Source organism: Mauremys reevesii, linkage group 6, assembly GCF_016161935.1.
Source record: "Mauremys reevesii isolate NIE-2019 linkage group 6, ASM1616193v1, whole genome shotgun sequence".
Classification (NCBI taxonomy): domain Eukaryota; kingdom Metazoa; phylum Chordata; order Testudines; family Geoemydidae; genus Mauremys; species Mauremys reevesii.
The window spans coordinates 117,640,603-117,667,726 of record NC_052628.1 but is presented as its reverse complement, the minus strand read 5'-3'; the positions used below and the strand labels follow the sequence as shown (position 1 = coordinate 117,667,726).

General features: G+C 47.3%; 1 protein-coding gene across 3 annotated transcripts; it reads left to right on the top strand.

The window, feature by feature from the left end:
* LOC120408520 (perilipin-3-like) lies at window positions 1-27,066 on the top strand. 3 transcript variants are annotated; one of them, XM_039545586.1, is made up of 4 exons: window positions 1-408; window positions 2,287-2,403; window positions 25,704-25,965; window positions 26,833-27,066. In XM_039545586.1, exons 2-4 carry the CDS (start codon window positions 2,362-2,364, stop codon window positions 26,997-26,999), a joined length of 471 nt encoding a protein of 156 aa, XP_039401520.1. In that variant the 5' UTR covers window positions 1-408; window positions 2,287-2,361; the 3' UTR covers window positions 27,000-27,066. The 3 variants fall into 3 exon arrangements, 1 of the variants encoding a protein (XP_039401520.1); XR_005600751.1 differs by lacking the exons at window positions 1-408; window positions 2,287-2,403 and adding an exon at window positions 25,029-25,088; XR_005600750.1 differs by lacking the exons at window positions 1-408; window positions 2,287-2,403 and adding an exon at window positions 25,095-25,229.
* The last annotated feature ends 58 nt before the right edge of the window (window positions 27,067-27,124 follow it).

The window sequence follows — 27,124 nt, the reverse complement described above, 5'->3', positions numbered from 1 at the left end:
GGGAACCTTGGGGGAGGAAAACAGCGCTTAGGGTCACCTCTTCCCCTGCAGAACTGAGCGTGATTCTGCCCTTATTTTTAATTAGCTCCCCTGAGGCCTGCAAGATTCCAGAGCCACTCAAGCCTTGGGCATTAGCAGTGAGTTGACTCCAGGCTCCTCTGGCTCCCCACCCCATGAGATCATCTAGACATCTCCTCTATCCTCTTAGCCCTACATTCCTGCTCTAAATCTGCTTTGTGGATAAGCTCAAGCTACCTTTGGCTACCACACTAGTGCTACATAGCATCGTTCTATGAATTACTGAGTGGGACCTGTCCTGAGGCACAACATTAAAACAACGTTGCAGTAGAGTAAAGGATTTGCAGCAATACTTCTGGCTCAGGTGTTCTGTCCTGGTTCCCATAGCAGGTAATGGAGTGTAACAGCCTTCATTCAACAGTTCAGAATACACTACTGTTGGGACTGTGATTTCATGAAAAGAAGCATGTTGAAAGGCTGAAGAATGAGCCTTGTTAATAAATAATATGATGCCACCTCCGTACTCTTGCATCAGGGTGGTTAGTCTACCATGGAAAACAGTCGTTATCTTGCAGTCCAAAGCACTAGCTATCTCCATTTTTGTAACGCAGCTGGTGCCACACAAATAACTCAAAGAAAAAAGATAACTGGGAAAGTCACATACACCCCTAAGCCATCTTGACAGCAGCAATTGCAAACCACAATAATTAGAACCCATTATCCAAATCCTAACGGTGTGTGTTCAAGAGTGGAAAGAAGAAAAGGAACTCTGCATATGAAAATACTTTCCAAAGCATTTTCTCTTCTCTCTTTCCACCAGTTCATTGAGTTACCAAAGGGTTGATGAAGCAGAAATAGTGCTAAACTTTTGTAATGAACCTGCTGAGAAGAGGGCAATTAAAACAAGGCTGAGATCCCTCTGTTGTTTTCCCACCAAGGCCTGACACTGAATCAGGAAATAGTGGCTACAGTTGTGCAAAAATATAGGGAGGATGAGAGAGCTCCAGTCCTGTTGTTTTTTTGTCATACGAAAGGCAGTGAGCGATTAGAAAGCCCGGGCCATTTGGAGCACGGTGCTTAATGGTGCCATCACAGGGAATCAGTAGAGGAAATCACGTTTTAAAGAGAGGGTATTTTGGTCCCCAGAATACACTGTGAGTTGTGCAGGTGTCAATGTTGTTCGTTTTGGAGCTGTGTGGCCCGCTAACCAACGGGTAAATATGCACAGAACCAAAGTATGCACACTACTATCCTAGCCAAAACATTCTCCTAGCCAGTCTGGTTTCCAATCTCCTATTCTTACACTGATTGAACTTTAGTGGTGCTTTAAAATCCTTCGGTCTGGCGGTGCTGTGTACTGGTAAAACATAACCATGGTGGCTAAAAGTGTGATGCATCAGTGCACTATATCAGGATATTCTGGCTGAAACATTACAGACAGTTTTCAAAGCTGTGTAGGTGATTTGGGTACCCAATTCCCATTAACTTCTAATGGAAATGAAAACATCCAAACCCTTTAGGTGGCTTTTAAAATCCTACTTTCACCTTTTGTTCTTATAGAGAGCTGGGCGAATGCTGCAAAAAGTCAGATTGAGGGTATTCCACTGGGGCCTTCTAGCATCTGCACTCAACCTATTCAGGGGAGCCATCTGCTCCTGCTGGGGAGCATAGAGAAATGTGTCCCAGAGGAGAGCCCAGGGAAGGGTCAGGGGATCTCAGAAACCACTGAGGTGGGTGAGGATTCCTGTGCCTCTGTAACACAGAGAAGCAGTGTGCTTCCAAGTATGGGAAGGGCTGAGACTTGCTCCTTTCCCGCAGAAGGCAAAATGCACTCAGGATCGGGGGCAGGAGAGGTGTTGGCAGTGATTAAGGAAACTGTCCCAGGTGTTAGCTGGCAGGATTTTGCAGCTGAACAAGGGATGGACCCCTTCTCTGGGAGCACAGAGAAATGTGTCTTAGAGGGGGGGGCCCAGAGGAGGAAACTGGGGAAGAAATAGTGGAAGTACGGGAGTGTCTCCTCACTGGTCACTTGGGAGAGGATGCCCAGGACTAAATGGCTAAGTCAGCAACTGTGCACCCAGGCCCTCAGCCTGTGACCCAGGTTTTGAGAGAGAATTGTGTGACTGACTTCCTGGAGGGGAGCAGTCACCCAGCTGACTTCTCAGACACAGAGAAAGGGGAAGTGGAGGGTACCCTACTCCAGGTCCCAGTTTTTCAAGATGCTATTTCTGATAAGTTTTTGGAAAGTAATTGTCTCTTTAAATGCAGATGCAGCTCCAACGCCTGTAATAACAGAGGAGTTGAGACCAGGAAGTTGCCAGGTGGTAGCTTGTGAGAATACAAATGACCCAACTGGCAGAGAAAGGAGCGTCTTCCCCCACACTGGTGAGATACAGAAAGCAGTTATGGGAAAGCTGCTGGGAAGGGGTGCATGTGGTCAAAGGATAAACACCCTTAGCCCAGAGAGCACAGATCACAGCCCTCTAGGGGGCAGGGAAGGAGTCAGTGGTGGGAGGGGGAAACACAGGGTAACCCCAAAAAGGGAACTGGATTTTTTTGCATATGTACAGTCCTGGGGTTGGGAGACAGATCCCCAAAGGGCCAGCCAATATGCAGCATCCCCCTAAACACCTATCTTGCTAGACTCTGAGGCACCAAAATTCCAGAAACATGATTAAAGTAAGAGCCCACACAGAGGGGGACAATGGAGGGGAAAGAAAAGCCAGTGACTGATTACATGGGAGAGAGTCAAAGACACCATGGGTAATGAACAAACCAATCTATCTGAACAGAGGGTGTGGTATCATAAAGATACTAAAAAGTCTGGTATTAATGTTAAGTTTTGGGGATAAGAATTTTGACATGATATGGTAATGCTAGTTCTCAGTTAATACATGTAAACAGATTTAAAGCTTATTGCAGCAGAGAAATCATAACAAACATGGTTTGCTGTGTGTGAAAGGGGAAACTGAGGCACGCCGCCTAATAGCCTTGATGGCTGGATGCCAAGGGAACTATACTACAAACTGCCTTTCCAGCTAGTCAGTGACTAACCCCCTTGCAGTAAACTAAGAGGAGAGGTGTGACACTCTGTACCTTGGGGGAACACCCTGCACCCCCATGTTCATCCTTGTAATATGACTGTGTGGTATCCAATGCAAAGTTTGTCATGTCGGGTGTCTTTGGAAGGCTCATGATGCGCTGAGCATTGTTGTTATAGTAATGTTCTAGGTTGTAATTTCATGTATATAGTTATGAGGCTGAAAATGCATCCTCGTGGCTTAAAACAAGCCCAGGCAAAACTCTTCAGGAGCAGAGGGGCAGTTCACACCTCATCAAGGCATGTATGGGACAAACCCAGCCCAGCCTCACAAGAACAAAGGACACTGGCCTAGGCAGCAACAAAGGATCTGTTGGACTCTTGAGTGAGTCACCCCCCTTCCCTTGGTCAGTTTCAGACTTTAAGGTAATGCTCACCTGACTCTGGGGGAAGGGGGGAAGCCAAGAGGGAAGAAAGAACATGATAGTAAAAGAAATAAAGTTATTCTTTAGCTAATTAATATCTTCATTTAGAAGCTGTAATGGCCAGGAAAGCTGGGGTCTTGTGGCAAATGAACTCCCTGAGACCAGAAACAAGACTTCTATTGCCTCTGAAACAAGTTTTGAAATGCAACTGAACTACAGAGATCCTCTCACAAAGAGTTGCCTTTCCTGTAAAAGTTGCCACAGAAACCCACTCACTCTGTACATAGAACAGTCTCAGGAAATGGCCAGATGATAAAATTTGTTGCCATTTTTGGGGAGCTGGGATGGGTTATTAGAAAAGGTAACCATTGCTACTGTACTGCAAAACTAAAATAATGATGCCACTTTCTCCCTGTATTCTTTCTCTCAGTGCGTCTGTAAAGGCAAAGCATTGCCTGCTAGTCAAACACAAGAGACATTTTTATAAAAAAAAAAGAAAGATCAAATAATAGGTCTTCAAGTGTCTGAGTTAATGGAATGTAATGGCTACTTGCAGACAGAAGGAGAAAATAAAAGTGTTAGGGAAAGCTGTGTGGAGTGGAGAAGTTATTTTGACCTTAGTGAGAAATGTTTGACAGCACGTATCTTTGAAATTACTGGGATAATGAGTTTATGAATAGGGTGTAGAAATAGGTGCTCTCTCACGCTGAGAGCCTTCATTTATTTATAACCCACCAGTCAGTAAAAGCAACAAAGAATCCTGTGGCACCTTATAGACTAACAGACGTTTTAGAGCATGAGCTTTCGTGGGTGAATACCCACTTCGTCGGATGTAAGTACTTGCATCCTACGAAGTGGGTATTCACCCATGAAAGCTCATGCTCCAATACGTCTGTTAGTCTATAAGGTGCCACAGGATTCTTTGCTGCTTTTACAGATCCAGACTAACACGGCTACCCCTCTGATACTTGCCACCAGTCAGTGTGTATTATGTCCCACTGTGTGCCTGATTCACGAGGGATATGTGTGATGCTCTGTACCTCAGGGGAACACCCTGCTCCCCCATGTTCATCCTTGTAAAATGATTGTGTGGTATCCAATGCAAAGTTTATGTCGGGCGTCTTCAGAAGGTTCATGATGAGCTGATCATTGTTGCTCTAGTAATGTTATAGGTTGTAATTTCATGTATGTAGTTATGAGGTTGAAAATGTGTCCTCATTGCTTAAAACAAGCCCAGGCAAAACTTTCCAAGAGCAGAGGAGCAGTTCACACCTCATCAGGGCATGTATCGGACAAACCCAGCCCAGCCTCACAGGAGCAAAGGACTCTTGAGTAAGTCAGCCCCCTTCCTTTGGTCAGTTTGGGACTGCGATGAGGTAATGTCACCTGACTCTGAAGGGGGGCAAAGCCAAGAGGGAAGAAAGGACATGTTAAAAGGGAGAGACATTTGCCATGCTCTTCCTCTCTCTTCCACCTTCATCGACAGACACCAAACAGCTGAAGCGCTGATCAAAGGAGAGAGCCTGGCTGAAGGGCAACCAGCCAGCCTGTGGGGAGAAACATCTAAGTTTGTAAGGGCACTGACAGTGTTAAGATCAGCTTAGAATGAGTTTTGCTTTTGTTTCATTTGACCAAATCTGACTATTTGTGCTTTGACTTATAATCACTTAAAATCTATCTTTGTAGTTAATACATTTGTTTGTTTGTTCTACCTGAAGCAGTGCATTTGGTTTGAAGCGTGTCAGAGACTCCCTTTGGGATAACAAGCCTGGTACATATCAATTTATTTGTTAAATTGATGAACTCATAAGCTTGCAGCATCCAGCGGGAATAACTGGATAGTGCAAGATGGAGGTTCCTAGGGTTGTGTCTGGGACTGGAGATATTGGTTAGCATCATTCAGTTGCACAATCCAAGCAGCAGCTTACATGCCAGAAGCTGTGCGTGAACAGCCCAGGACTGGAGGTTCTCACAGCAGAGCAGGGTAAGGCTGGCTCCCAGAGTCAAGGATTGGCGTGACCTAACAGATCACCAATCCAGATAACACCCAGGGGAACATCACAATATGTGTCTGTTGCAGCTACAGGTACAAAACCTGGCTCTTTAGTTCAAGCTGTAGTGCTCATCGTTTTAGCTCTGGAAGTCCCCGTTTGTTGGCCAAAAGGGAAGGTACAGATAAGTGGAGGATCATCAAGGATTCTGGTGTGGGCCTCGGAGACTTGCTTTGTTCAGAGGAAGTATGTAACCCACTAGTCAGTTGTGCTATGCATCCCCTTCTGGGCCCAGTCGACAGAGGATGTAAGTCTATTACAAGCCATGGTTCTTTAGCTTAAGCTGTAGAGTGTTAGGAAGTGGGGCATAGGCGGCCTGGCCTAATGGGAGTGGCTTGGATAAGTGGTCAGGAAGCACGTTGGAGCAGGTAGCCAAAAGACAAGCTGGGAGCGGAGCCAGGACTAGTAGTCAATGGTCAGGAGCAGAGCATAGGGGTGGGAGTCAGACACCAGGAAAGGTCAGGCATGCAGCAGGAGCAAGGCAAGAACCAAAGGCAAGGGAAGGAGTGAGACAGGAAGCAGCAAGAGGAGAGGAAAGGAGCAGGAACAGGGCTTGGGTGCGGATCGTAGGAGATGGACTAGAACATACCATACTGTCTGCACAGTTGCTCGGATAGCCCACTCTGGCTCACACACACTACTTAAGCCAGGAAGAGATCAATCAGGTGACCTCACACATTGTGATATGACTTCCTGTGGGGCCTGATCTTCCAGGATTGGTGAGGTGCTGCTTTGTGTATCTCTCTTGGTGGTGACAAGGGAGGTGTCAGAGACTAAGGGCTTCCACAGTCTCAGATTCTAGATCCGCCAAAACTGAGGGCCCACACCCTTACATAGAGCTGAGAGCAAAGAATGGATTATTTCGGTTTAGGAAGCCAAACCAAATAAACAACCCAATAAAACAACCCCAAAACAAAACAAACAAACAAAAAAACCCCAGTGGGTTGATTCAAATAAAACACCCCCTCCCCCGAATTTTTCATTAAAAAATGACTGAAACAATTTGGGTTGACTTGAAACAATTTTGTTTGCTTTGATTTGATCCCTTTTTTTGTTTTGGCCAAATTTGAAAATGTAATGTCATTTAGGGAATTAAAATTTACCCTTCAATAGGCTTGATATTGCCTCCACTGAACGAAATTTGGCCCGGACGATCAGCTGGTTTGGATTTTTTTTCTAAATGTATGCTTTAGGAATTATTTGGGGAAAGTTCTGTGGCCTGCATTACACAGACTAGATGATCACAATGGTCCCTCCTGGCCTCTGAATCGAAGATGTAAATCCGCATAGCTCCACTGAAGTCAAGTACTGTTTTGCTACTAAGGGTATGGCTCCATTGCAGCGGGGAGATGTGATTCCCAGCATAGGAGACAGGCTTGTGCTATTTCTGCTTTCACTAGCAAGCTAAAAATAGCTGACTGGATGCTGCGGCCTGGGTGGTGACTCAGGCTAGCCATGCAAGCTTGGGCTGGCTTGGATTTGGGTGGTTAGCCCATGCCACAACATCCACACTGCTATTTTTAGTGTGATAGTGTAACCCACACACCTCCTGGGTGTGGTGTTCTGTCCCATCTAGTGACACTGAGGAGAGAGAGAGAGAGAGAGAGATCTGCGCTACAGCCTTAGCGAGCAGCTTTTAGCTCATGCAGTAGGGGCTCATGCCTTTAGCTCTAGAGGTCCCAAGTTTGATCCTGCCTGCTGACAGACCGTGTTACAATAGCTTGAACTGAGCCAGTGCAAATCTGTCCATTTGTGCTGGGAATCAGACCTGTTAGGTGCGGTGAAGACATATCCTGAGTTCTAAGGGAAGAGAATCAGGTTCAAAGTTTTTAATTAAAAAAAGAAAAGAAACTTGAAGGGAAAGGGTCCTGTACCTTTGCATCTCCTGAAATATTATAGGCCTGATTCTCATTAAATTAAGGCCCATTTACACCAAAATGAGTTTGAATTACCCCCACTTTAAGTGTAAAGGGACTGTACTGTAAATAAGAATCAGCCTTCTATAGGTTTTAAATCTGTGTATTTATCCATACATGTTCCCCAGCAATTTCCACACTATGCTGAGTAAAATGTAATAATTGGATCTTCACGGAGGTCTCTTTAGAGAATAATTACACTCTGTAATCTTAGTTATTTGGAGATGTATCTGATGAGACAATATGACTATCTTTGGATGTGCGTAGACTTCCAGCTTCACCTTAGCTCAAAAGAGTTAAGGATAATTATACACCCAGTAGAGAAGAAATGAAGTGAGGTAACAGTGTTAGTTCTTTTCTGAAAATACCTGATCAAGGAAGCCTGGGGCAAAGTAATTATTTCAGAATTCTCATTCTCACCAATTTAGTAATGGAAATTAAATCACAAAGAGCAATGTATACATAATATTACAGATCTGAATTTAAAACCATAACAGTAGTGTATGAACTGATAGCTTGTGATAACCAACAAAGCCGTTTGATTACAAGAGTGGAAAAAAGTAATCTAAAACTTATTAACACTGTAATTATTAACACAAAATGTGAAATTATTGTCTTGTTCTGAAATGAGAACTGGACCAGGAGCAATGCATGTACAAGTTATAAGCACACACCAGATAGTCAGCTGGTTCCATTTGGCAAAATAATAATGATACCTAGCTTTTAATCAGTTGATCTCCAAGCATTTTACAAAGAGGCTCAGTATTGTTTTACATGTAGGGAAACTGAGGCATGGAGCGATTAAAGTGACTGGCCCAAGGGCACCAAACAGGCCAGTGGCAGAGTAAGGAATAGAAACCAGGCCTCCTGAGTGCCAGGTACATGCTCTATCCATTAGACAACACTGCCTCCTATTGACTTCAATACAACTCCACCCATAGGCACCAGCTGAGAACTTGGCCCATTAAGTTATGGGAGACTAAGGACTTGTTTACCCTAGAAAGTTTTGCCACTTTAACTATACCAGTATAATTAAAGTGACCCTTCTACCAGTGTGGACACAGTTATACTGGTATAAATGTGCTTAGACCAGTATAGCTTATTTCAGTTTGGAAACCCAAATAAGCGATATCAGCATAGAGATGCCTTATATTGATATAACTGCATCTACACTATAGCTTTTATGGGCATAACTGTTTGAGCAAAAAACCCCAGAACCTTAACTGACATAGTTAGGCTGGTAACTTTTTAAATGTAGACAAGCCTATAGTGGAATCTAGAACTAACAAAATTTTTTTCCAGTTGAACAACTTTTCTTTCGAAAATTATTATTATTCAAGCAAAACATTTTAATAAGGAACAAAGTAGTTCCAGAATATTTCTTTTCAAGAAAAATTCCAAATTGACTTTTTTTTCCCAATTTGGGATGAACTTAAGTTGTGGGGCCTTGGATTTCCCATAGGATGGAAGTTCTGAATTCTGATCAGCTCTATTGGGAACATTAATAGTCCATTATCCTAGCAGCTAATATACATTAATTTTAATGGCTGAAATTATAAATACAATATCTTCAATAAAAATAAATCCCAAACTTGCCTATACTTGTCTCCTGGGATATGGTCTATAAATTGTTTGGCAACAAATATCCTGCTTGTTTTCCTGACCATTCTTCTTTTCTTCTTTTATTAATGATCTGGAAGAAGGAGCAAAAAGCACATTAACTGCATTCATGTAGGATACTAAATTGTGCGGTTTTACAGTCACCAAAGAGGAGAGAAGAAGAATACAAGGGATCTGATTGTCATTGATACTGAGACCTCTTTACACCAGAGTAGAGGGGCCTTAAAGTGGGTATAAATTAAATCTGCATCCACTCTAAGTCCCATTTACACTACCAGAACAGTAAGAAGTGGCCTTACTGTAAGCCTGGCCTATTTTTCAAAGTATGGTTGGCATAGCTGCAGCACTCACACTCCTGAAAAAGTCACATTCCTGAGCACTGTAGTCATGCTGGCCTAACCCCTGGCGTTGATGCAGCTGGGCCAATGGAAGAATGCTTCTGTTGAGCTTGCTGCCACTGCATGGGGAGATGGAATGCCTACAGCAAAGGAGAAACCTCTTCTGTCGTGGTAGGAAGTGTCTGCACGATGGCTCTACAGCGGCATCGCTACAGCGCCGTAGTTGTGCTCCTGTGGCACAGATATGGCCAAAACGAGTATCACTGTGAGTGAGACTGAGATCCTATTCCTACAACAAGCTAATCACCTCCTGCACTCTGCTAAGTGCCCTCCACGCCTATGAAACTATGGTGTAATAGGAGGAGGTGCTGAGAATCTATCACTCCCTTTGAAGTCAACTCAGCACCTCCCCAAGAGGTACCCCAAAAGTATGTTTACTGAACCTCACTATTTTGATCAAATTCTGGGTACAGTAGTTCTATGTATGGTATTTATATGGCCCCCATTACTGTCGTATCTGATCACCTCACAGTCTTTAATATAGTCATCCTCACACCACCCCATGAGATGCTATTATCCCCATTTTATGGATGGCGAAACTGAGGCACAGAGCGACATGATTTGCCCAAGATCACACGAGAAGTCTATGGCAGGGCAAGGACTTGACTCTGGCTGTCCTAAGTCCTAAACTAGTGCCCCACCCACGGGATCATTCTTCCTACAGATAATTAAAATCCAAAAATTATCAACTTTCTCAGCTAGGCATCAGGAAAAACTATTTATTACAATCCCGGTGAAGAAGTGAGATATAGCTGAAATGTGAGGCATGCTCCTTTTGAAGGAGCTGTTTGTACATCTGGAAGGATTTTGACAAATATGCGGTGGTGTTGTTTTTTTTTTTGTCTGGGCCCATCCATGTAAATGGATGACAGCTGCCCAGAGGAATTAAGATGGTCTGAAAACAGGAAGAAAGATGATTTTAAGTGTGATGAGGCCATAAGCTGTAACAGAAGCCATCCATCATTGTCACATAAAGAAGTTACTCTAGTCTGAAGATCTTCAGTACTTTGAATTAGGCCATACTGCTTTCCCTGCCAAGCTGACTGTGTCCAGCTCAGCTTTACATGAGCCTCAGAAGAGGTTATGCCATTATGACTAATACTGATCACATCTACTATTAGGCTTTGAATAGCTCTATTATGGCTACCTATGCCTGCTCCGTGATTAGGTAAATTACATCTTAGGAAAAGGTCCAGTGCCGCTTCCTCATCTTCTCCATTGAAGCAATGAGGAGGATAAAGTGCTTTTTGGATTTTACTCAGGAGAATTTTTGCAGCAGTTCATTTTAAATCACTGCATTAAAAATGAAACAAAGCTGCGCTCCAGTCAGAGACTTGGGTACTTTCGAACAGCAGGGTCACTGATGCCTTTGAGGGTATTAAAAAAATCCCACCTCTCATTTAGAAAAATATCTCCCCGAAGCTGGCGCTTTACAGGAGAGCAGAATGAAAACAGAATTATTTCCTTTAATGAGAACTAAGCTACAAGCTTCCAAACATTAAAAATGGATTTTGTTTTTATCCCCTTGCTAGGGGCAGCTATTCAAGCTCTTCTGTATGGGCTAATCTGTTTCTTAACTACAGAATTGTGCTAATAGAAAAAAATCCTGGCATCACATCATCACAAGGTTAATTACCTACATACCCATCCATAGGTACAGAAGCTGGCTGCAATCTGTGCATAGAAAGTCAGTAGTAAGCAGTGTACAGTAGGGGAAGCCTTCAACATCATAAAACTGTGCATAAAGTGACCGCAATATAGGCAGGTTAACATTTTCATGAGTAACTCATCATAACTTCAAGCAACTATCACACTGACGGCCCTAATCCGGCAAAGCTCTTAACAAGGAAATTTAAGGACTTACTTAAAATGATGCTTTGATATGGGTTTCCCATCTCTTGCTTGGTTACACACTCCTGAGATATTTTTACAACAAAATATCAAATTAAAGGGGAAACCCCACAAAAAAGCATGAAGCATGGAAACAGGCTCTGTGGGATGGAAACACAGCCAACTAAAGCATACTGAGAATAGCCTTGAGGAAAGGGTTCTATATTGAGTTAATTGATTAGGCACTGAAAATCTCTTTGGCTATTGGTGCGATCCTTGTTTATTAAGGAGTAGACACTGAATTTAGGCCTAGACTTGATCAGGGGGATGGTGCACAACTGTATCACCTCAGGAGTAGCCCTCGGAGATATTGTGCTTGAGAGAAATGCCCCATAGTGGTACATCTTCAAAGGTACCTCTGCTCAGTGGTGCAACACCTAACTCCTAAGCAGCCTGCTAGTCGCAGAATCCTTAGTCCTGAGCGAGGTGCCCAGGTTTCCCATACAATGAATGGGGAGAGTTAGGTGCCTAAGAAAGGGATCTTCAGAAGCCAGCAAGCTGAGCTAGGCAGGAGAAAAGTGCTGAGGAGAAGGGACTTAGGCACTTAAGCAGCTGCCCTGGTGTACCTGGCTGCCAGGCCACAGATAAGTACCTCCGTCCACAGGCTCCTCAGCCACAAACCCTCTCCTGGAGTTAGGCCTCTAAGCCCTACATGACTTGTTTAGGTGGCTCATATTCTAGCAGCTGAAACCATCTCTCTCTGGCTCCTGCTCAATACTTCTCTCATGCTAGCTAGCCCTACGTGTCCCTGTGCCCTCAACCAAGGCTCTACCCATTTCCCCACTTTCCCCTGCTTCATGGAGGGTGGCAAGGGCCACACTGCCCTGCCTACTCCTGCATATTCAGATCAGGGTGTCCCATGTAAAGGGTTCTTACTCCCACCTCACATCCCAGCTCTACATGTGTGACCATTATTTAATTGGCTCGATGCTGCTACCGTGATGTCTGTGTACTACCGGAGTGAGCACAGGTGCATGACAGAGATGGGAGATCGGGGAATATACCTGGGGAGTTGATCCATTCTCTCATAGAATACATGGGGCTCTGCAGGAGGCTCTGAATGCTTCACCTCAGAGGACGTGCAGTTCAGTTTTAAAAATGCAGCCTACTGCACAAGGAGTGAATTATTTCCTAGGAGATTTGCCAGCCGCCTGTCAGAAGGGGGGTTACTTCAAATTTGCTGCCAACAGAAGAAGCGATGGATTAATGTAATGGGGGAATCAAGAAGCCAGATTGAAGTGCACTAATAAGTGGTGTAGTCCAGAAGAGTGATTTATCCCTAGATACAGAAGCTGGAGGCAGAGGAAAATTTTGTGAGTTGATATTTATGAGATGGTAGTTAACATTCCTCATTAGCTTCCATTGTCAGCTGAAAGTCAGCTTTATAGGCAAATGCCCCTACAGCTGTTTTTACATCAAAGGCTTTTTTGCTACCTATCAGGTCTTCCCCGTGCATATGCACTTCTAGAGTACAATCAAAGCCCGCCATAACGCGCCCCGCCATAGCACGAAATTGCATATAACGCGATCACAGGTTGGCTCCCCTTTAAGGTACAGTATAATACAGTACGGTACTGTACCAATGGTCCCCGACACCATGGCAGGGGAGAGAAGCTGCAGCCCCGCACCTGCTGGGCACAGAGAATTCCGAGGCTGCTGGCGCCGGTGCTCTTTGTCCCCCGGCAGGTGCGGGGCTGCGGCTTCCCTCCGGCTTCAAGAGGAGCCGCGGTTCCCCTCCTGCCGGGGACAGAGAACTCTGGGGCTGCGGGCGCCGGAGCTCTCTGTCCCGGCAGGCGTGGGGCCGTGGCTTCCCTCCCACTTGAAGCCGGAGGGAAGCCGTGGCCCCACGCCTGCCGGGAGAGAAACTACAATCAGTTATCAAATAGGAGGCAGTGTAGCCTAGAAGACAGGGCACTGACCTGGGCGTCAAGAAATGTGGGTATCTCTGCTGGGTGACCTGGGGCAAGTCACATTGGCCCAGATCCTGAAAGGGATGTAGGTGCTTAACTCCCATTCAATAGGGGTTAGGTGCCTAAATATTTTTGAGGATCTGGGCTTTCATCTCTCTGCACCTCTGTTTCTCCTCCCACTCCATCTTTTCTATGATATTTGAGGCAGACACCATCTCTCACTGTGTGTTTGTACGGCACTTAGTACCATTGGGCTTCCAGGCTCTGCTGTCATAAAAATAATGGAGTGGCCAAAGACGGTCATGAGAAATGGGTGAATCAATCCAGTTAAAGTAGCCAGACAACCACATCTTTCAATCTCAACACAACACACATTTTGGATGCATCACCGAGGAGCCCAGCACCTTTGCAAATCTCTGCTTAGGCCATGACTGCCACGTTGCTTGCATAGTGCATAGTCTGGGCAGTGCAATTGACTCTGCAGACCATTGTCCCAGGTGTGCTAGCTCTGGGTTATGCTCCTGAAGCATCCATGTGTAGGAGAGGAGGGATTTTGTCCTTGAGTATGGAAGCAGCTCTTCAGAGGTGGAGGTGGGGAAGGTGGTAGGATCAGGCTGCTGGTTTCTGAAGGCTGTGGTCTCCCGGAAGTGTGTAGGTGAAATTACCATGTGAAGATGAACTACTAAGAAATGTACAGTAGCAGGTAAAGAATATAATGCATTTGATTCAAAACAGACTAACTGATGACAAGAGGGAGCTGTTGGTCACAAAGATTTCCATAACAGTGTTAGCCACTCAGATACACGATTAGTCATTTTTAAATTAGTCTATTTATGTTATCACCCAAGCACAATCTATTAAAATTTACCTTCCTTGGAGCACTCTAGTCCTGCTGCTTGGGCTTTAGAAAAACCACCAGCTTATTTATATAAAACAAGGAAAGTCATAGGTCATTATTGTTTATGTGTATCGTAGGGACACCCAAGAGTCCCAATCATGGACGAAGAAACTATTGCACTAGGCACTATACCAGGGATGGCCAAATGTACTAACCCTCCGAGCCACATACGATCTTCTTCAGAAGTTTGAGAACCAGGGTGCTCATGTCAGGGCTAGGGTTGTCAACTTTCTGCTCACACAAAACAGAACACCCTTGCCCTGGCCCCTACCCCTACCCTGCCTCCTCTGAAGCCACACTCAAGCCTTGCCTCTTACCTGAGGCCCCACCCCTGTTCACTCCAACCCCACCCTCTCGCTCACTCTCTCCACCCTCATTCACTCATTCTCACCGGACTGGCTCAGAGGGCTGGGGTACGGGGGGTGAGGGCTCTGGCTGGGGGTGTGGGCTTCGGGGTGGGGTCAGAAATGAGTTCAGAGTGCAGGAGGGGACTCCGGGCTGAGGCAATGGGTTAAAATGTGGGAGGGGGTGAGGGCTCTGGCTGGGGGTGCAGGCTCCGGGGATGGGGCCAGGAATGAGGGGTTTGGAGTGCAGGAGGGGGCTCTGGGCTGGGGGATGGAGCTGAGGTATGGGGTTCAGAGTATGGGGCCTGAGGCAGGGGGTTGGGATGTAAGAGGAGGTATGGTCTCTGGGCTGGGGGTGGGGGCTCTGGTGGCTCATTGGCCCCCAGAAAAAAATCAATTATGGGCCACTCACCCACCAGGGGGTGCGGGAGAGATTCTTGGCTTCCTCTTGCAGCAGGGTGAGCTGGCGCTTGTGGATCCAGTGGGGAGAAGGGGTGGAGGCTCGGGGCTTCCCCTTGCAGTGGGACAAGCTGGAGCCACGGCTCCAGCCCCATGGGGGGTGTCAAGACTCAGGGTTTCCCCACCGTAATGGGGCGAGCCGGTGCTTGCAGCTCTTGTCCTACGGGGAGCCGAAGGTCAGATGAAATTAACCATGGGGCCGGATCCGGCCCATGTGCCCTAGGTTCTCCACCCCTGTCCTACGCGTAGGAGCCAGAGAGGGGACATGCTGGCTGCTTCCTGGGAGCTGCACGGAGTGGAGGTTAGTAGGGAGCCTGCCAGCCCTGCTGTGCGGCACCGCCAACTGGACAGTCAATGGCCCGGTCAGTGGTACTGACCGGAGCTGCCAGGATCCCTTTTCGACCAAATATTCCGCTTGAAAGCCGGACATTTGGTTACCCTACTTAGGGCTTCAATCCCATAGAGAGGAGGGACTTCAGCCCCATGGGGCATGCTTGCTGACATCCTGAGCCCTGGCAGGGCACCCAGCAGGGCTGAAGCCCTGAGAGCCCCCTCCCCCCCCCGCGACCCTGTCCAACTCTGGTAGGTGGAGAATAGGGGGAAGTGTGATAGACTTTGTGAGCCACACTTCAACTAAAAGAGCCATGGATTGGCCGCCCCTGCACTAGACAAACACACAACAAAAAAGTCCCTGTCCCAAAGAAACCCATCTTCTCTTTCACAGCAGTTCTTGCTAAGAAAGGCAGGGTCTAAGATTTCTTCTAGGGAAGTCTGCTGGAATTACTTGTGGAGAAGTGTTGTATCGTAACTGGCCAATAGTCCTGCTGCTCTCCTCTTGTTCCACTCAGCTTGCAGCCCTCATTAGTCACAGAGGACAATGCTGCTTTCTGATTGCATTCCTGAGCATGCCACATCCTTCAGTGACATCCTTGGGGGTTTAAAAGTGGAGTGGTATACTTCTCTCAGTACGGAGTCTAAAGGATGAAACCAGGTGAGAGGGAGGTCAAACAGAGCCTTGTCATGTTTTCGGAGCTAAGTTATTTTCTGAGTCAGATGTGCTATCTTTTGCAGTGGCAGCTGGAGTATTAGTTTTGTTTATGTTGCTTTGGGTGGTATGGTGTGAAGTGGCTGATGTCGTTTTGTGCTTGGTTGCTGTTAGCAGTTAAGGTAGTCTTGGTGAAATTGTGAGTTTGTTGTTACTGCTTGGATCTAGACTGTTCTCAGTGGTAGAAGATGACAGAACAAGGATTAATGGTCTCAAGTTGCAGAGGGGGAGGTTTAGGTTGGATATTAGGAAAAACTTTTTCACTAGTAGGGTGGTGAAGCACTGGAATGGGTTACCTAGGGAGGTGGTGGAATCTCCTTCCTTAGAGGTTTTTAAGGTCAGGCTTGACAAAGTCCTGGCTGGGATGATTTAGTTGGGTTTGGTCCTGCTTTGAGCAGGGGGTTGGACTAGATGACCTCCTGAGGTCCCTTCCAACCCTGAGATTCTATGATTCTATGAAGATGGTAGTTTTAGCTTTTTGCAAATTTCATGTGGTTAGTGTAACTCATTTTGGTATCATAAAGCTATTGCATCTTCTGGAAGGTGTTCTCTTCAGTGGCAGAAGTGATTTGCATAGTTAAGTAAAATGATTTTGGATTGGCCCTATGATTGCATTACCCCGTCTGATGTATTCTACTACTGGCAGCTGTACTTTTCTCTTCATCCTCTGGAGGGGGGAAAAAAAGGTCATTTTAAAGACCTGGATTAATGACGCTGTCCTGAAAAGAGCACAGAGAGGGAGGGGTTAGTATAAAAATAAAATGAAGAGCTTTAACTATCGGCTCTAGTTCCAGAAGTGACCAGACCAACAGCATCCAACTGGCAAAAATGTTCCTATTGCTAGGAATAATTGTATTCCAGGGATGGAGAATTAGACAACTTATGATAGCTGCTTTTTACTGTAACTGGGAGTTCTTCTTCGAGTGATTGCTCCTATGCATTCCAGTTAGGTGTGCGCACCGCGCGTGCACGGCTCTTCGGAAGATTTTTACCCTAGCAACTCCGGCGGGCCGGCTGGGCGCCCCCTGGAGTGGCACCGCTATAGCGCAGGATATATACCCCAGCCGGCCTGTCCGCTCCTCAGTTCCTTTTTTCCCGCCAGTGACGGCCGTTGGAACAGTGGAGCGCAGCTTAGCTGACCTCCACTTCCCTAGCTAATCGTAGTTTTCTCTCGTTCTGTTTATAATTGTAGTTAACTCTGTTTGTTTGTAGAATAGTTTAGTTTAGTGTATTTATTTTACAGGGGTTCAGGGTTTATCCCCTTCCCCTCACCCGGTGCCTGGTCCGATGCCCGGTCCACAGGGTCTTCTAATGCTCGGCCGGCCACAAGCCGATGCCGACAAGAGATCTTCTCCTAAGTGCCTCGAGGGATCTTACCTCACAGATAAGTGCCGCATTTGTGAGGCCTTTAATCCGTTAACAAAGGGGAGCGGGGCTTTCGTTTTAAACAGCTCCTGAGGGAGGCAGCTCTTGCTCCTCCGCTCTCGGCGCCAAGCGCTAGTTAGTTTTCAAGGCACGCTCCCTCGGCACCGGATCACCGGTACCGCCAAGGCCTCCTAGCACGACCGTCGCTGGTTCCAACGTACCCTCGGCATGGATCCCTCTCCTGGAAGATGAAGAGGCACAATATCCTTGCTGCGTCCAAGCCACCGCCTCTGCAGCCAAGCGCTATGCTCGGTCGGATTGTCCGGCACCGGTGTCTGCCGCGGCACCGACAATACCCACACCATTTACTCCGGCCAGGCAAGAGCCGTCGAGTCCGGTGCTGGAAAGCTCCCCGGTACGCACCGTGGTCGAGCTCGCTCTGAAGCTGCATCCGAGATGCCTGCTCCGCAGCCGAGCGCTATGCTCAGTCGGATCGCCCGGCACCGATGTCTGCCGCGGCGCCGACAGTATCCACACCGTTAACTCCGGCCAGGCAAGAGCCGTCGAGTCCGGTGCTGGAAAGCTCCCCGGTACGGACCGTGGCCGAGCTCGCTATGAAGCTGCATCCGTGGTGCGAGCTATGGTCGAGCTCACTATTCCCTCCACGCTGGAGACAGTGTCCACGACGAGGGAGCTGATTGCACCGACAGCATCTGCGCTGCCTCAACCCCCGGCACCGCCGGTGCGGGTTACATAGTCGATGGGCAAGCCGGCCTTGATCAGACCACCCTACGTCGGCACCGCAGAGCGGCACCATTCAGGGTCGCGGTCCCGCAGATTTTCTCGGTCCCGTCACCGATCTAGGTCTCGACGCTGCTCACAGTCTCGGCACCATTCTCCATGTTGGTACCAGTAGTACTCGCGGCACCGGTCAGCATCCCATTCGCCGGTCCGGGACACTCAGCACCGATCCAGCTTCTGGCACCGACCCAGACACCGGGACGCCCGTAGCCACTCCTGATCATCGAGCCTCGCACCCTCGGTCGACCGCCTGGCACAGCTTCGGTGGCAGGTCCCGTTCTCGGTACCGGTCTGTCTACCGGTACCGATCCCCGGTGCCGCATCGAGCGACGTCAGTTACAGACGGAGACTCTACCAAGAGCTTTCAGCTCCTCCAGGGCCACCCAGCCATGCATCAGTGTCGTCCCGTGCGGACACTTCATATGCGTAGCACTCTGTTTTCCGATGTGCCCTCCAGAGTCTTCCAGGAGACCTATCAGTGGTCATTCTGGACGCCTTGGGTGTACTACCACGCCAGAGGCGTACCGGTGATCCCATCTCGCTCCGTTCCCTCGGAGCTCGGGGTGCCAGAGGTGACAATTAGTCGTCCCCGTCCGACCGGTACAGAGCAACCCCCGGTTCGGCGCCGGGCTCCCAGATCCCACCGGATCAGGAGGTCGTCCAGGAGCTCAAGCCCACACAGGACCCGCTTGTCCCTGGTCTTTCTTCTTCCTCCTCCCCAGATGAGACGGGGGCAGGAACATACCCCTCCGGCCCTCCTCTAATAGAAATGCGACCAGCCCCTAATTCCAAAGAGGCTGAGCGTGTGGTCTTACTGGGCTGTAAGATGTGCCCGGAGGGGGCCCTGCAACTTCGTGTAGCGAACCAGCAAGCTCTGCTTATCCGCTACTGTGGGTGGCGGTGGGCAAATTTACAGAGTCGGTTCTTCGGAACTCCCGTCAGGAGTTCGATGCCCTCCTGCAGCAAAGGACGGAGCTGGAGAGAGCTTCCCTCCAGGCCTCGTTGGACGCAGCTGACTCCGCTGCCATGACTCTGGCCTCGGGTGTTGCCACGCGGCGCGTTTCATGGCTCCAGTTGTCGACCCTTCCCTCACAGCTGCGGCACGCTATACAGGACTTGCCCTTCAATGGCACAGGCCTGTTCTCTGAAAACACTGGCCCTAGGCTGCAGAACCTAAAGGGCAGCAGGGTCACTTTGCTCTCTCTCTCTCGGCATGCACACGCCGGTGATTCAGCGCCGACGTTTCCGTCCCCAACCTCCGCTCTTACCCTGCGCCTTGACAAAGTCAGGACTTGGCCAGCGGGCGTGGCTTACACGGTCGTGGCCATCAATCCGCACCCCAAAGGAGCCGAAATTAGGGTCCTTCTGACCACCAATGGGGCAAAAGCCTACCCATCCTCGTCCCTCTTAGGGACCCCTCTCACAAGCAATTCCTCTGGCAAGAGGTGCGGACGCTCCTCTTCATCGGAGCTATACTGGAGGTACCTAAGGGCGAAACCTAATCCCCTAGGCGAAGGGAGGTCTCAGACCTATCCTAGGCCTGCGGGAACTCAACAAGTCACGATGCAGATGAGTTCCGCATGGTACCCAGGGCGACCGTCATCCCATCCTGGGATCCCAGAGACTGGTACGCCGCCCTCGATATGAAGGGCGCATGTTTTCACGTCGCCATTTCTCTTCCACACAGAAGGTACCCTCAGTTTGGGGCCTACCATCGTTATTCCCAGTATACGGCCCTCCTGGTTGGCCTCTATACAGCCCAGGGGTATTCAAAGTGCATGGCTGTAGTCGCCGCCTTTCTTCGCCACCGTCGGATACACGTTCTCCGTATCTAGACGAGTGGCTCATTCGAAGAACCACCGGGCCCAAAGTACCAGTCATGTGGGCATCGACACGAACCTATTTCTGTGTCTAGGCCTGATGATCAATATTAAAATCCACTCTGATTCCCATACAGGGAAGGGAATTCATTGGGGCCGTCCTGGACTCCAGACTCGCCAGAGCCTGCTTACCTCAGCCTTGGTTTCAGGTGAGGGTAACAATTGTACAAGGTCTATGGACCTTCCCGCCAACTTGGGCTCGCACTTGCCTAGGTTTCCTGAGTCACATGGCTGTCTGCACATTTGCAACCAAACATGCCAGGCTTCGCCTCTGTTCACTTCAATCGTGGCTCAGCTGGGTGTGCCACCCGGGCAGAGATGGCATACGCGTGGTCGTCTCGTTCCCCCCGAGCAGCCTAGGCTCCCTCGACTGGGAGTCAGCGTCCTCCCTGGTGTATCCAGGGATGCTGTTTCATTCACCCCTCGGGGTCCCTTATGACAGACAGCCCATCTCTCGGCTGGGTGCGCACCTGGCGTAGTTTCGCACTCATGGCCTTCGGTCAGTGCAAGAGCTGGCCTTACACATCAATGTCCGAGAGCTGAGAGCAGTCTGCCTTGTGTACCAGGCAATTCAGCTGGCGGATCGTCTCAGCAGATCCTTCCTGTCTCACAAGTGGTAGTTTCCTCCCGTCTTTATCTATTTGGTTTTCCAGAAGTGGGTCTTTCCCCACACAGCCTCCTCGCTCTCGCGAGAACAGAAAGAGAGAGAAATTCTCCTCGTTCCAAGGCCTCTCCCCAGGCTCGGTCTTGGAGGATTTTCCTGAGGCCGTGGACCAGCCATCTGCCGTACGCTTTCCACTGTCCCCGCTGGTTCACAAGATCCTGCTAAAACTCCGCAGGGACAGAGCGCCCCTGATCGTGATCACTCCAGTGTAACCTGGGCAGCATTGGCACACCATGTTGCTACACCTGTTGGTAGCAACCCTCTTGGCACAGACCCCATGACGCGGGATCACGGCAACCTTCACCACCCAGTCTTGTAATCCCTGCACCTCACAACAGGACTCCTGCGTGACTAAACCGATCCGAGTTACGTTGTTCTGCCTCGGTTCTACAGGATTCTCCAGGGTGGTAGAATATCTTCCATTCGGTTAAAGTATCTGGCCAAGTGGAAGCGTTTCTCCTGCTGCTCCGAAACGCGCAATGTTTCCCCCGCCGAGGTCCCGCTCCATTCCATCTGGTTCCTCAGGGCTTGGAGCGTTTATACCTCCCCCCCAGTGGGGCCCCGCCATAAACCTGGCTCTTCAATCTGGTTCTAACCAGCTTTATGACTGCCCTATTCGAGCCAATGTCAACATGCTCATTGATATACCTGTCCTGCAAGACAGTTTTCCTGTAGCCTTTCCTGCAGCCAGACGAGTCTCCGAGCTTCAGACTCTCTCAATAGGCCCAAGGTATACTGTGTTCCTCAAGGACAAGGGCAGTTATTACCACGTCCAACCTGCCTCCCTAAGGAGGGGTCGGCCTTTTATATCTACCAGGATATCTTCATTCCGGTCTTCTTTCCAAAGCCACTCTCTTTGCAAGGAGAGCAACGGTTACCCTCCTTCGACATCCGTAGGGCGTCCGCAATCTATATCTAGTGGACAGAGCCCTCTTGTAACGCCCCCAAAACCTTCATCGTACCGGCATACCGGACGAAGGGCATACCTGTCTCCTCCTAGAGGATTTCATCTTCAATGACGTTGTGCATCCGCACCTCCTCTGTTTTGGCCCATGTTCCATAGAGCCACCTTGCTGCACATTCCGCCAGGGCTCACGCTTCTCAGCTGCCTTCCTGGCTCGCATACCCTTTCGGGGGATGTGTTGTACACCTCCCTGGTCCTCGGTCCACACCTTTCCCTCATTGGTCCAGGAGTCCAGAGCTGATGCAGCCTTTGGCTTAGCGGTTGCGTTCTGCCACATCTAACTCCAACCCCACCGCCTACGTAAGGCTTGGGAATCACCTAACTGGAATGCATAGGAGCAATCACTCGAAGAAGAAAAGACGGTTACTCACCGTAGTAACTGTTGTTCTTCGAGATGTGTTGCTCCTATCCATTCCAGACCCGCCCTCCTTCCCCACTGTCGGAGTAGCCGGCAAAAAGGAACTGAGGAGCGGACAGGCCGGCTGGGGTATATATCCTGCGCTATAGCGGCGCCACTCCAGGGGGCGCCCAGCCGGCCCGCCGGAGTTGCTAGGGTAAAAATCTTCCGAAGAGCCGTGCGCGCGCGGCGCGCACACCTAACTGGAATGGATAGGAGCAACACATCTCGAAGAACAACAGTTACTACGGTGAGTAACCGTCTTTTAGGCTGAGGTAGATGTAACACCTTGACTATGGTCATTTAGTATGTAGCTCTCAAGGCTTAACTAACTACAGATATGAGCCATATGTAGGAATAATGGCAGAACTGGATATCTAGAAGCAGCTCTTGGCTTAGCCAGTGCATGTATTCATAACAAGAGTTGAAAAGTTTCTCTGGGAATCAAAGTGATCCCATTACAGTTGCAGCAGGTCCAGCGAATACACCTCCCTGTGAAGGACTGGGGGAGACGCTGCCAGCTGATACAGTAACTCCTTAAGAGTATCTTTGGAAGGGGAAGATGATGTTGGGTGGAAAATGTCACACACTTAAGTTTATTAATTCAAATTTCTATTTCAACCAAAAAATACTCCTTGTGGATGATTACTGTGCCTTCTCCTGGAGCATAAGCTGATAATAATGGATTTCTCCTGTGAAGCTCTGACTACCCCTTACAATTTCACACATACTACACACATCCCAATTATATATTCATTAGTTCTCTTCCAATGACTATTCATATTCATTCTCTTCCAATCACCATTAAGTATTACATATCTTCCGCAACTCCTACAATAAGTATGTGTAAGCTTCAACTGTCATAACTGGTTTGCTGTCCTTGCTATTTTTATGTTATTTCTCTTTTCTAATTGCTTTTATTACTGATTACACACTAGCCATGTGTTTTTGACCTGGTGATTTTGACCCTTTTCTCTGTATGGGAACTTTAGGACTTTCCAAACTTCTTGGCAGTAAATCTTCTAGATGTGTTATTCTTCAATTTAAGCTCATCTTGTTGTCAAAGCATCACTCTTGTAAGTTGCTATGTGGAATAAACACATCACTTAAGCAGGTTTATATTTAAAAAAAGTGCCTGATTACACCCCAACCATGATTTTAAAATAGTGTGGTACCACATCTTATATATATATTTTTAAAAGGGTATAAAATTTGCTTTTGTTGCAACAAAATAAAAATATTTTTTTGAAAAAAAAATAGTCACGTGACACACACAACATAGACACAACACACACACACGACATACAGGACAAACTTACAATTAAAAACAAATGGCGCCAAAATTCTATTCATATTTATACAAAATAACACAACCAAAAATAAAAAGTAAAAGGGTTAAACATTTGAATAAACAAATTATTACCTTATTTAAAACTTGTAGCATAAATTTGATAAAAATATATTAGTATTTGCCAAATGTATTGTATTAATTCGGTAACAAGGAATTTTGCATTACTTTATATTTAACGTTATTTTAAAACTCTGCTATATGGAAATAAGAAAGCCCATGTTTCAAATATTAGTTAGTGGTTAGGATAAGAAGCAGAGAGTGCACTTCTGTTGCTTGGAAACCATATCTTCAAGAAAGTTAGGAATAATTTCAGCTGTTGCATTAGTGAAGGGTTAAAATAATTAATTTACTGGATTTAAAGTTTTTACCTTGTTTTCTTTTTGTTTCTTGTTTTGTTCTGTTTTCAATTGCTTTATTTTTTGGAGGTTTCTGTAAAAAATTATAGCTTTTAACTTTTAAAACAAAAAGAGAGAGAGCCGAAGTGAGGAGAGGCGGAGCGGGGAAGAGCAACCTAGGAAGGTAGCGAGACCTGAGCCAAGAAAGATTAACTCCATCGAGGTTAGTTATCGCAATAGGCAAAGCTTCTGCTACAGTTTTAGATTCAGTAAATTCTGGGGCTGTTGGCAGAGCTGGATACAGAGGAGTTTTAGGAGCTTCATATGGGGGTGGCAAAATTTTCTGAGAGGGACTTGGGGGGTGGTAGTGATGGGCTCTACCTTCTGTCTTCTCCTCATTATCATCTTTAGGAGAGCCTGGGGCTGCCTGTTTAGCTGCAAACATTGTGCCCCCGTGGAGGACAGAGCACAGATCAAGGGCCTTGCATATCATGCTAAACAGGACGGTGGAAACAGCCTCAGAGTATCTGCCAGGGTTAATGGCACAGTATAGCCTTTTAGAGTTTTGCCTTTGGATTGGTTGAATTTTGGCTAGTAAAAACGTGAAACTGCAAATGTTGGAACTGTTCAGTTTCATTATCTGCGCGGTCTGCAGCGTGCCACGGGCATGGCCCAACTCCCTTGCATCCTGTTCGTGACGCCATGTAAAGTGCCACGAGCACGCAGGGGCGAAAGAAAAATGCAGGCCTGTTATTTACCAGGCTGCACGTGGCAATAGACTATATTGGTAAGGGATGCAAGGAGAGTATGGGTCACGATGCAAACTGCAGACACACACACACAACTAAAATTAATCAATTTAAAGTTTTATTGGGGATAATTACAAGGGGTAAGGGAGCAGCGTATGATTAGCTAATAGAGTTAATGAAACTTAAAACACACAATGACTAAAATATCTACTAACAATATTTATAAACAAAGATGCAGCATTTAGTAATAACCGATACTTACAAATACAAACCAACGCATAGCGACCGGCAAACGTAGAAACTCTGTTTGATACACGTGAGCGGAGAGAGAGGCTTCGAGGTGATCAGGCTCGGTTACGGGTGTACACAGGATACACAGGGTTCGTTTTTCTTTCTCCTCTCCCTGCCGGCACATGGCAGGCAGGCCTAAAGTACCAACTATGACATCACAGAAGTGTCATAGGGGACGGGGCCCAAAACCTGTTTGTGTTCGTTTCTGATTGGCACAAGCAAAGTTTACACCATGTAGGGGAGCAGGTGCCTTAAAGTCTGGCCTCGCCCCCAAAAGGTGAGGAAATGCATATTGTCTTAGAATGCGTTCAACACTGAATGACAAAAGAAGAGGCCAGGGCAATACCGGTATGGGCAAGTTTTACAGGATGCAGATAGGAACTCATCTCAACAATCTTGTTGTCAAAGCATCACTCTTGTAAGTTGCTATGTGGAATAAACACATCACTTAAGCAGGTTTATATTTAAAAAAAGTGCCGAAAATCAGCTAGTCAGTATATAAGCATCTTGGTACGTTCAAACTGATGTATCAGATATGACCCTTATAACAAGTCTCCATAGGGGTGACCCTTTCACTGTTCCAAGAGGAAGAGCAGTGGTACACCTGAGCTAGAGAGAATTAGTTGTGGAGTTGAGGTTTCCAAAGAGAATAGCATCCAGTGTTGGCTGGCAGTACATATTCTCAAAAGCTAGTAGTATTCTAGTTGTTGGTCAGAATTAGGCAGAAGATAAATTATTGAAGTGTATTGGTCAAAGCTCTAGAAAGTGCCCCGAAGGAATGATTAAAATACCTCTTTTAAAGATGAGCACATGCCGGTCTTCTCTCCCAATTTGAATTAAACCTCAGTTCTTGGAGTTGGTGTCAACTTTCTTCTCTGTCCTCTTTCTGTAGGTGGCTTCTGATAACAAGGAGCTGGTATCTTGCATGCAGGCTACAGTTTGCAGTGCTATCAGTGCGGCAAAGCATTCAGTAGACATGGCCAAAGAGGTTGTCCACAACAGTATAGAAACTGCCACAGCTGTGGCAGGCAGCAATGTGAACAAACTAATGGGTTCAAGTATTGGTCAGATACTCATGAGTGGCATTGACGCAGTGCTGAAGAAGCCTGAAGAGCTGATTGTCCACCGTCCCCCAATGACAGATGAGAGTCTAGGTAAGAATACATTTTCACCTTTGTTAAAAGTGGGAAGTGAAAATTGCTGTTTCCCTAGTTCTGCTAAACATCTTCCTGTGTCAGATGGGCTAGATAACCCAGCCTTTCCACTAGGTAAGGAAGATAGCAAAGAGCTCTACTTCAGAACACAAACAAGCTAATCCTTGATCAGATAACTCTAGGCTACTGGATTCAGGCTCTGAGCTGAATGCCCATCAAATCATAGTTTTATCTTTGGCCTTTTAAAGCCGAGGTATGAAAAATCAAACTGCAACATTTAACAGCACATCCTTTAGCTTGCAGCAAATGACAACCTTCTTTGTTTCATAAAGCAAAACCGTTCAAGACTCAGCCATGTAATGCACACTCTGCTAACTCTGAATAAGCGATTGCAGATTTTTATATAATTGGTTTAAAGAAATTCCAAGCCTGACCCACATTTTAGTCTGGTTGACATTTAGCAGATAGCCAGGGCTGGCGCTTCCATTAGGCGACCCTAGGCGGTTGCCTAGGGTGCCAGGATTTGGGGGGTGGCATTTTGTGCGCTCCCCATGGGCGCATGGGAGCTTCTGTTTCCACTCCCGTCCTGCCGCCGAAGAAGGACCTTCTGCCAACGTGCTGCGGAAAACAGCAGCAGGCAATTGAGCAGCTCAATGACTGCTGCTGTCGCCTGCGGCATTTCGGCGGAGGGTCCTTCTTCGGCGGCGCGATGGGAGTGGAACCGAAAGCTCCAGCGTGCCCCATGAGGAGCGCACAAAATGCCTCCCCCTGAATTCTGCCTAGGATGCCAGAAACCCTGGCGCTGCTTCTGCAGATAGCCTCTCCTTTTAATTTGATTAGATGGCTAAACTTATTTGTTTCCTTCAGCTAAACTTGAAACTTCTTTGGAGGGATCAGAAATGGGTTCTGTAGAGCAGCAGAACCAGCTGAGCTCCAGCACCAAGCTTACCAGCATTCCCTGGCCAAGATGGATCATGGTGAGCAAATGGCTCAGCAGGCTCTTTCCCAGCTTCAACAAACAATTGCCTTGGTAGGAGTACTTTATCTTCTAAACTTTGTCTCTGGCTGCAGCCTATTTATTAAAATGCATTTGAAATCCTGTTCATCTGATTGCTTTCTAGATCTAGTACAAAGGTGTCAAACGCAGGCACTGGTGGCA

Excerpts from the sequence above, each read along its gene's own strand:
- LOC120408520 (XM_039545586.1), top strand. The coding sequence starts at position 2,362 with ATGACCCAACTGGCAGAGAAAGGAGCGTCTTCCCCCACACTG. Across the intron at positions 2,404-25,703 it reads GAGCGTCTTCCCCCACACTG|GTGGCTTCTGATAACAAGGA; the intron begins GTGAGATACAGA and ends CTCTTTCTGTAG. Across the intron at positions 25,966-26,832 it reads AATGACAGATGAGAGTCTAG|CTAAACTTGAAACTTCTTTG; the intron begins GTAAGAATACAT and ends TGTTTCCTTCAG.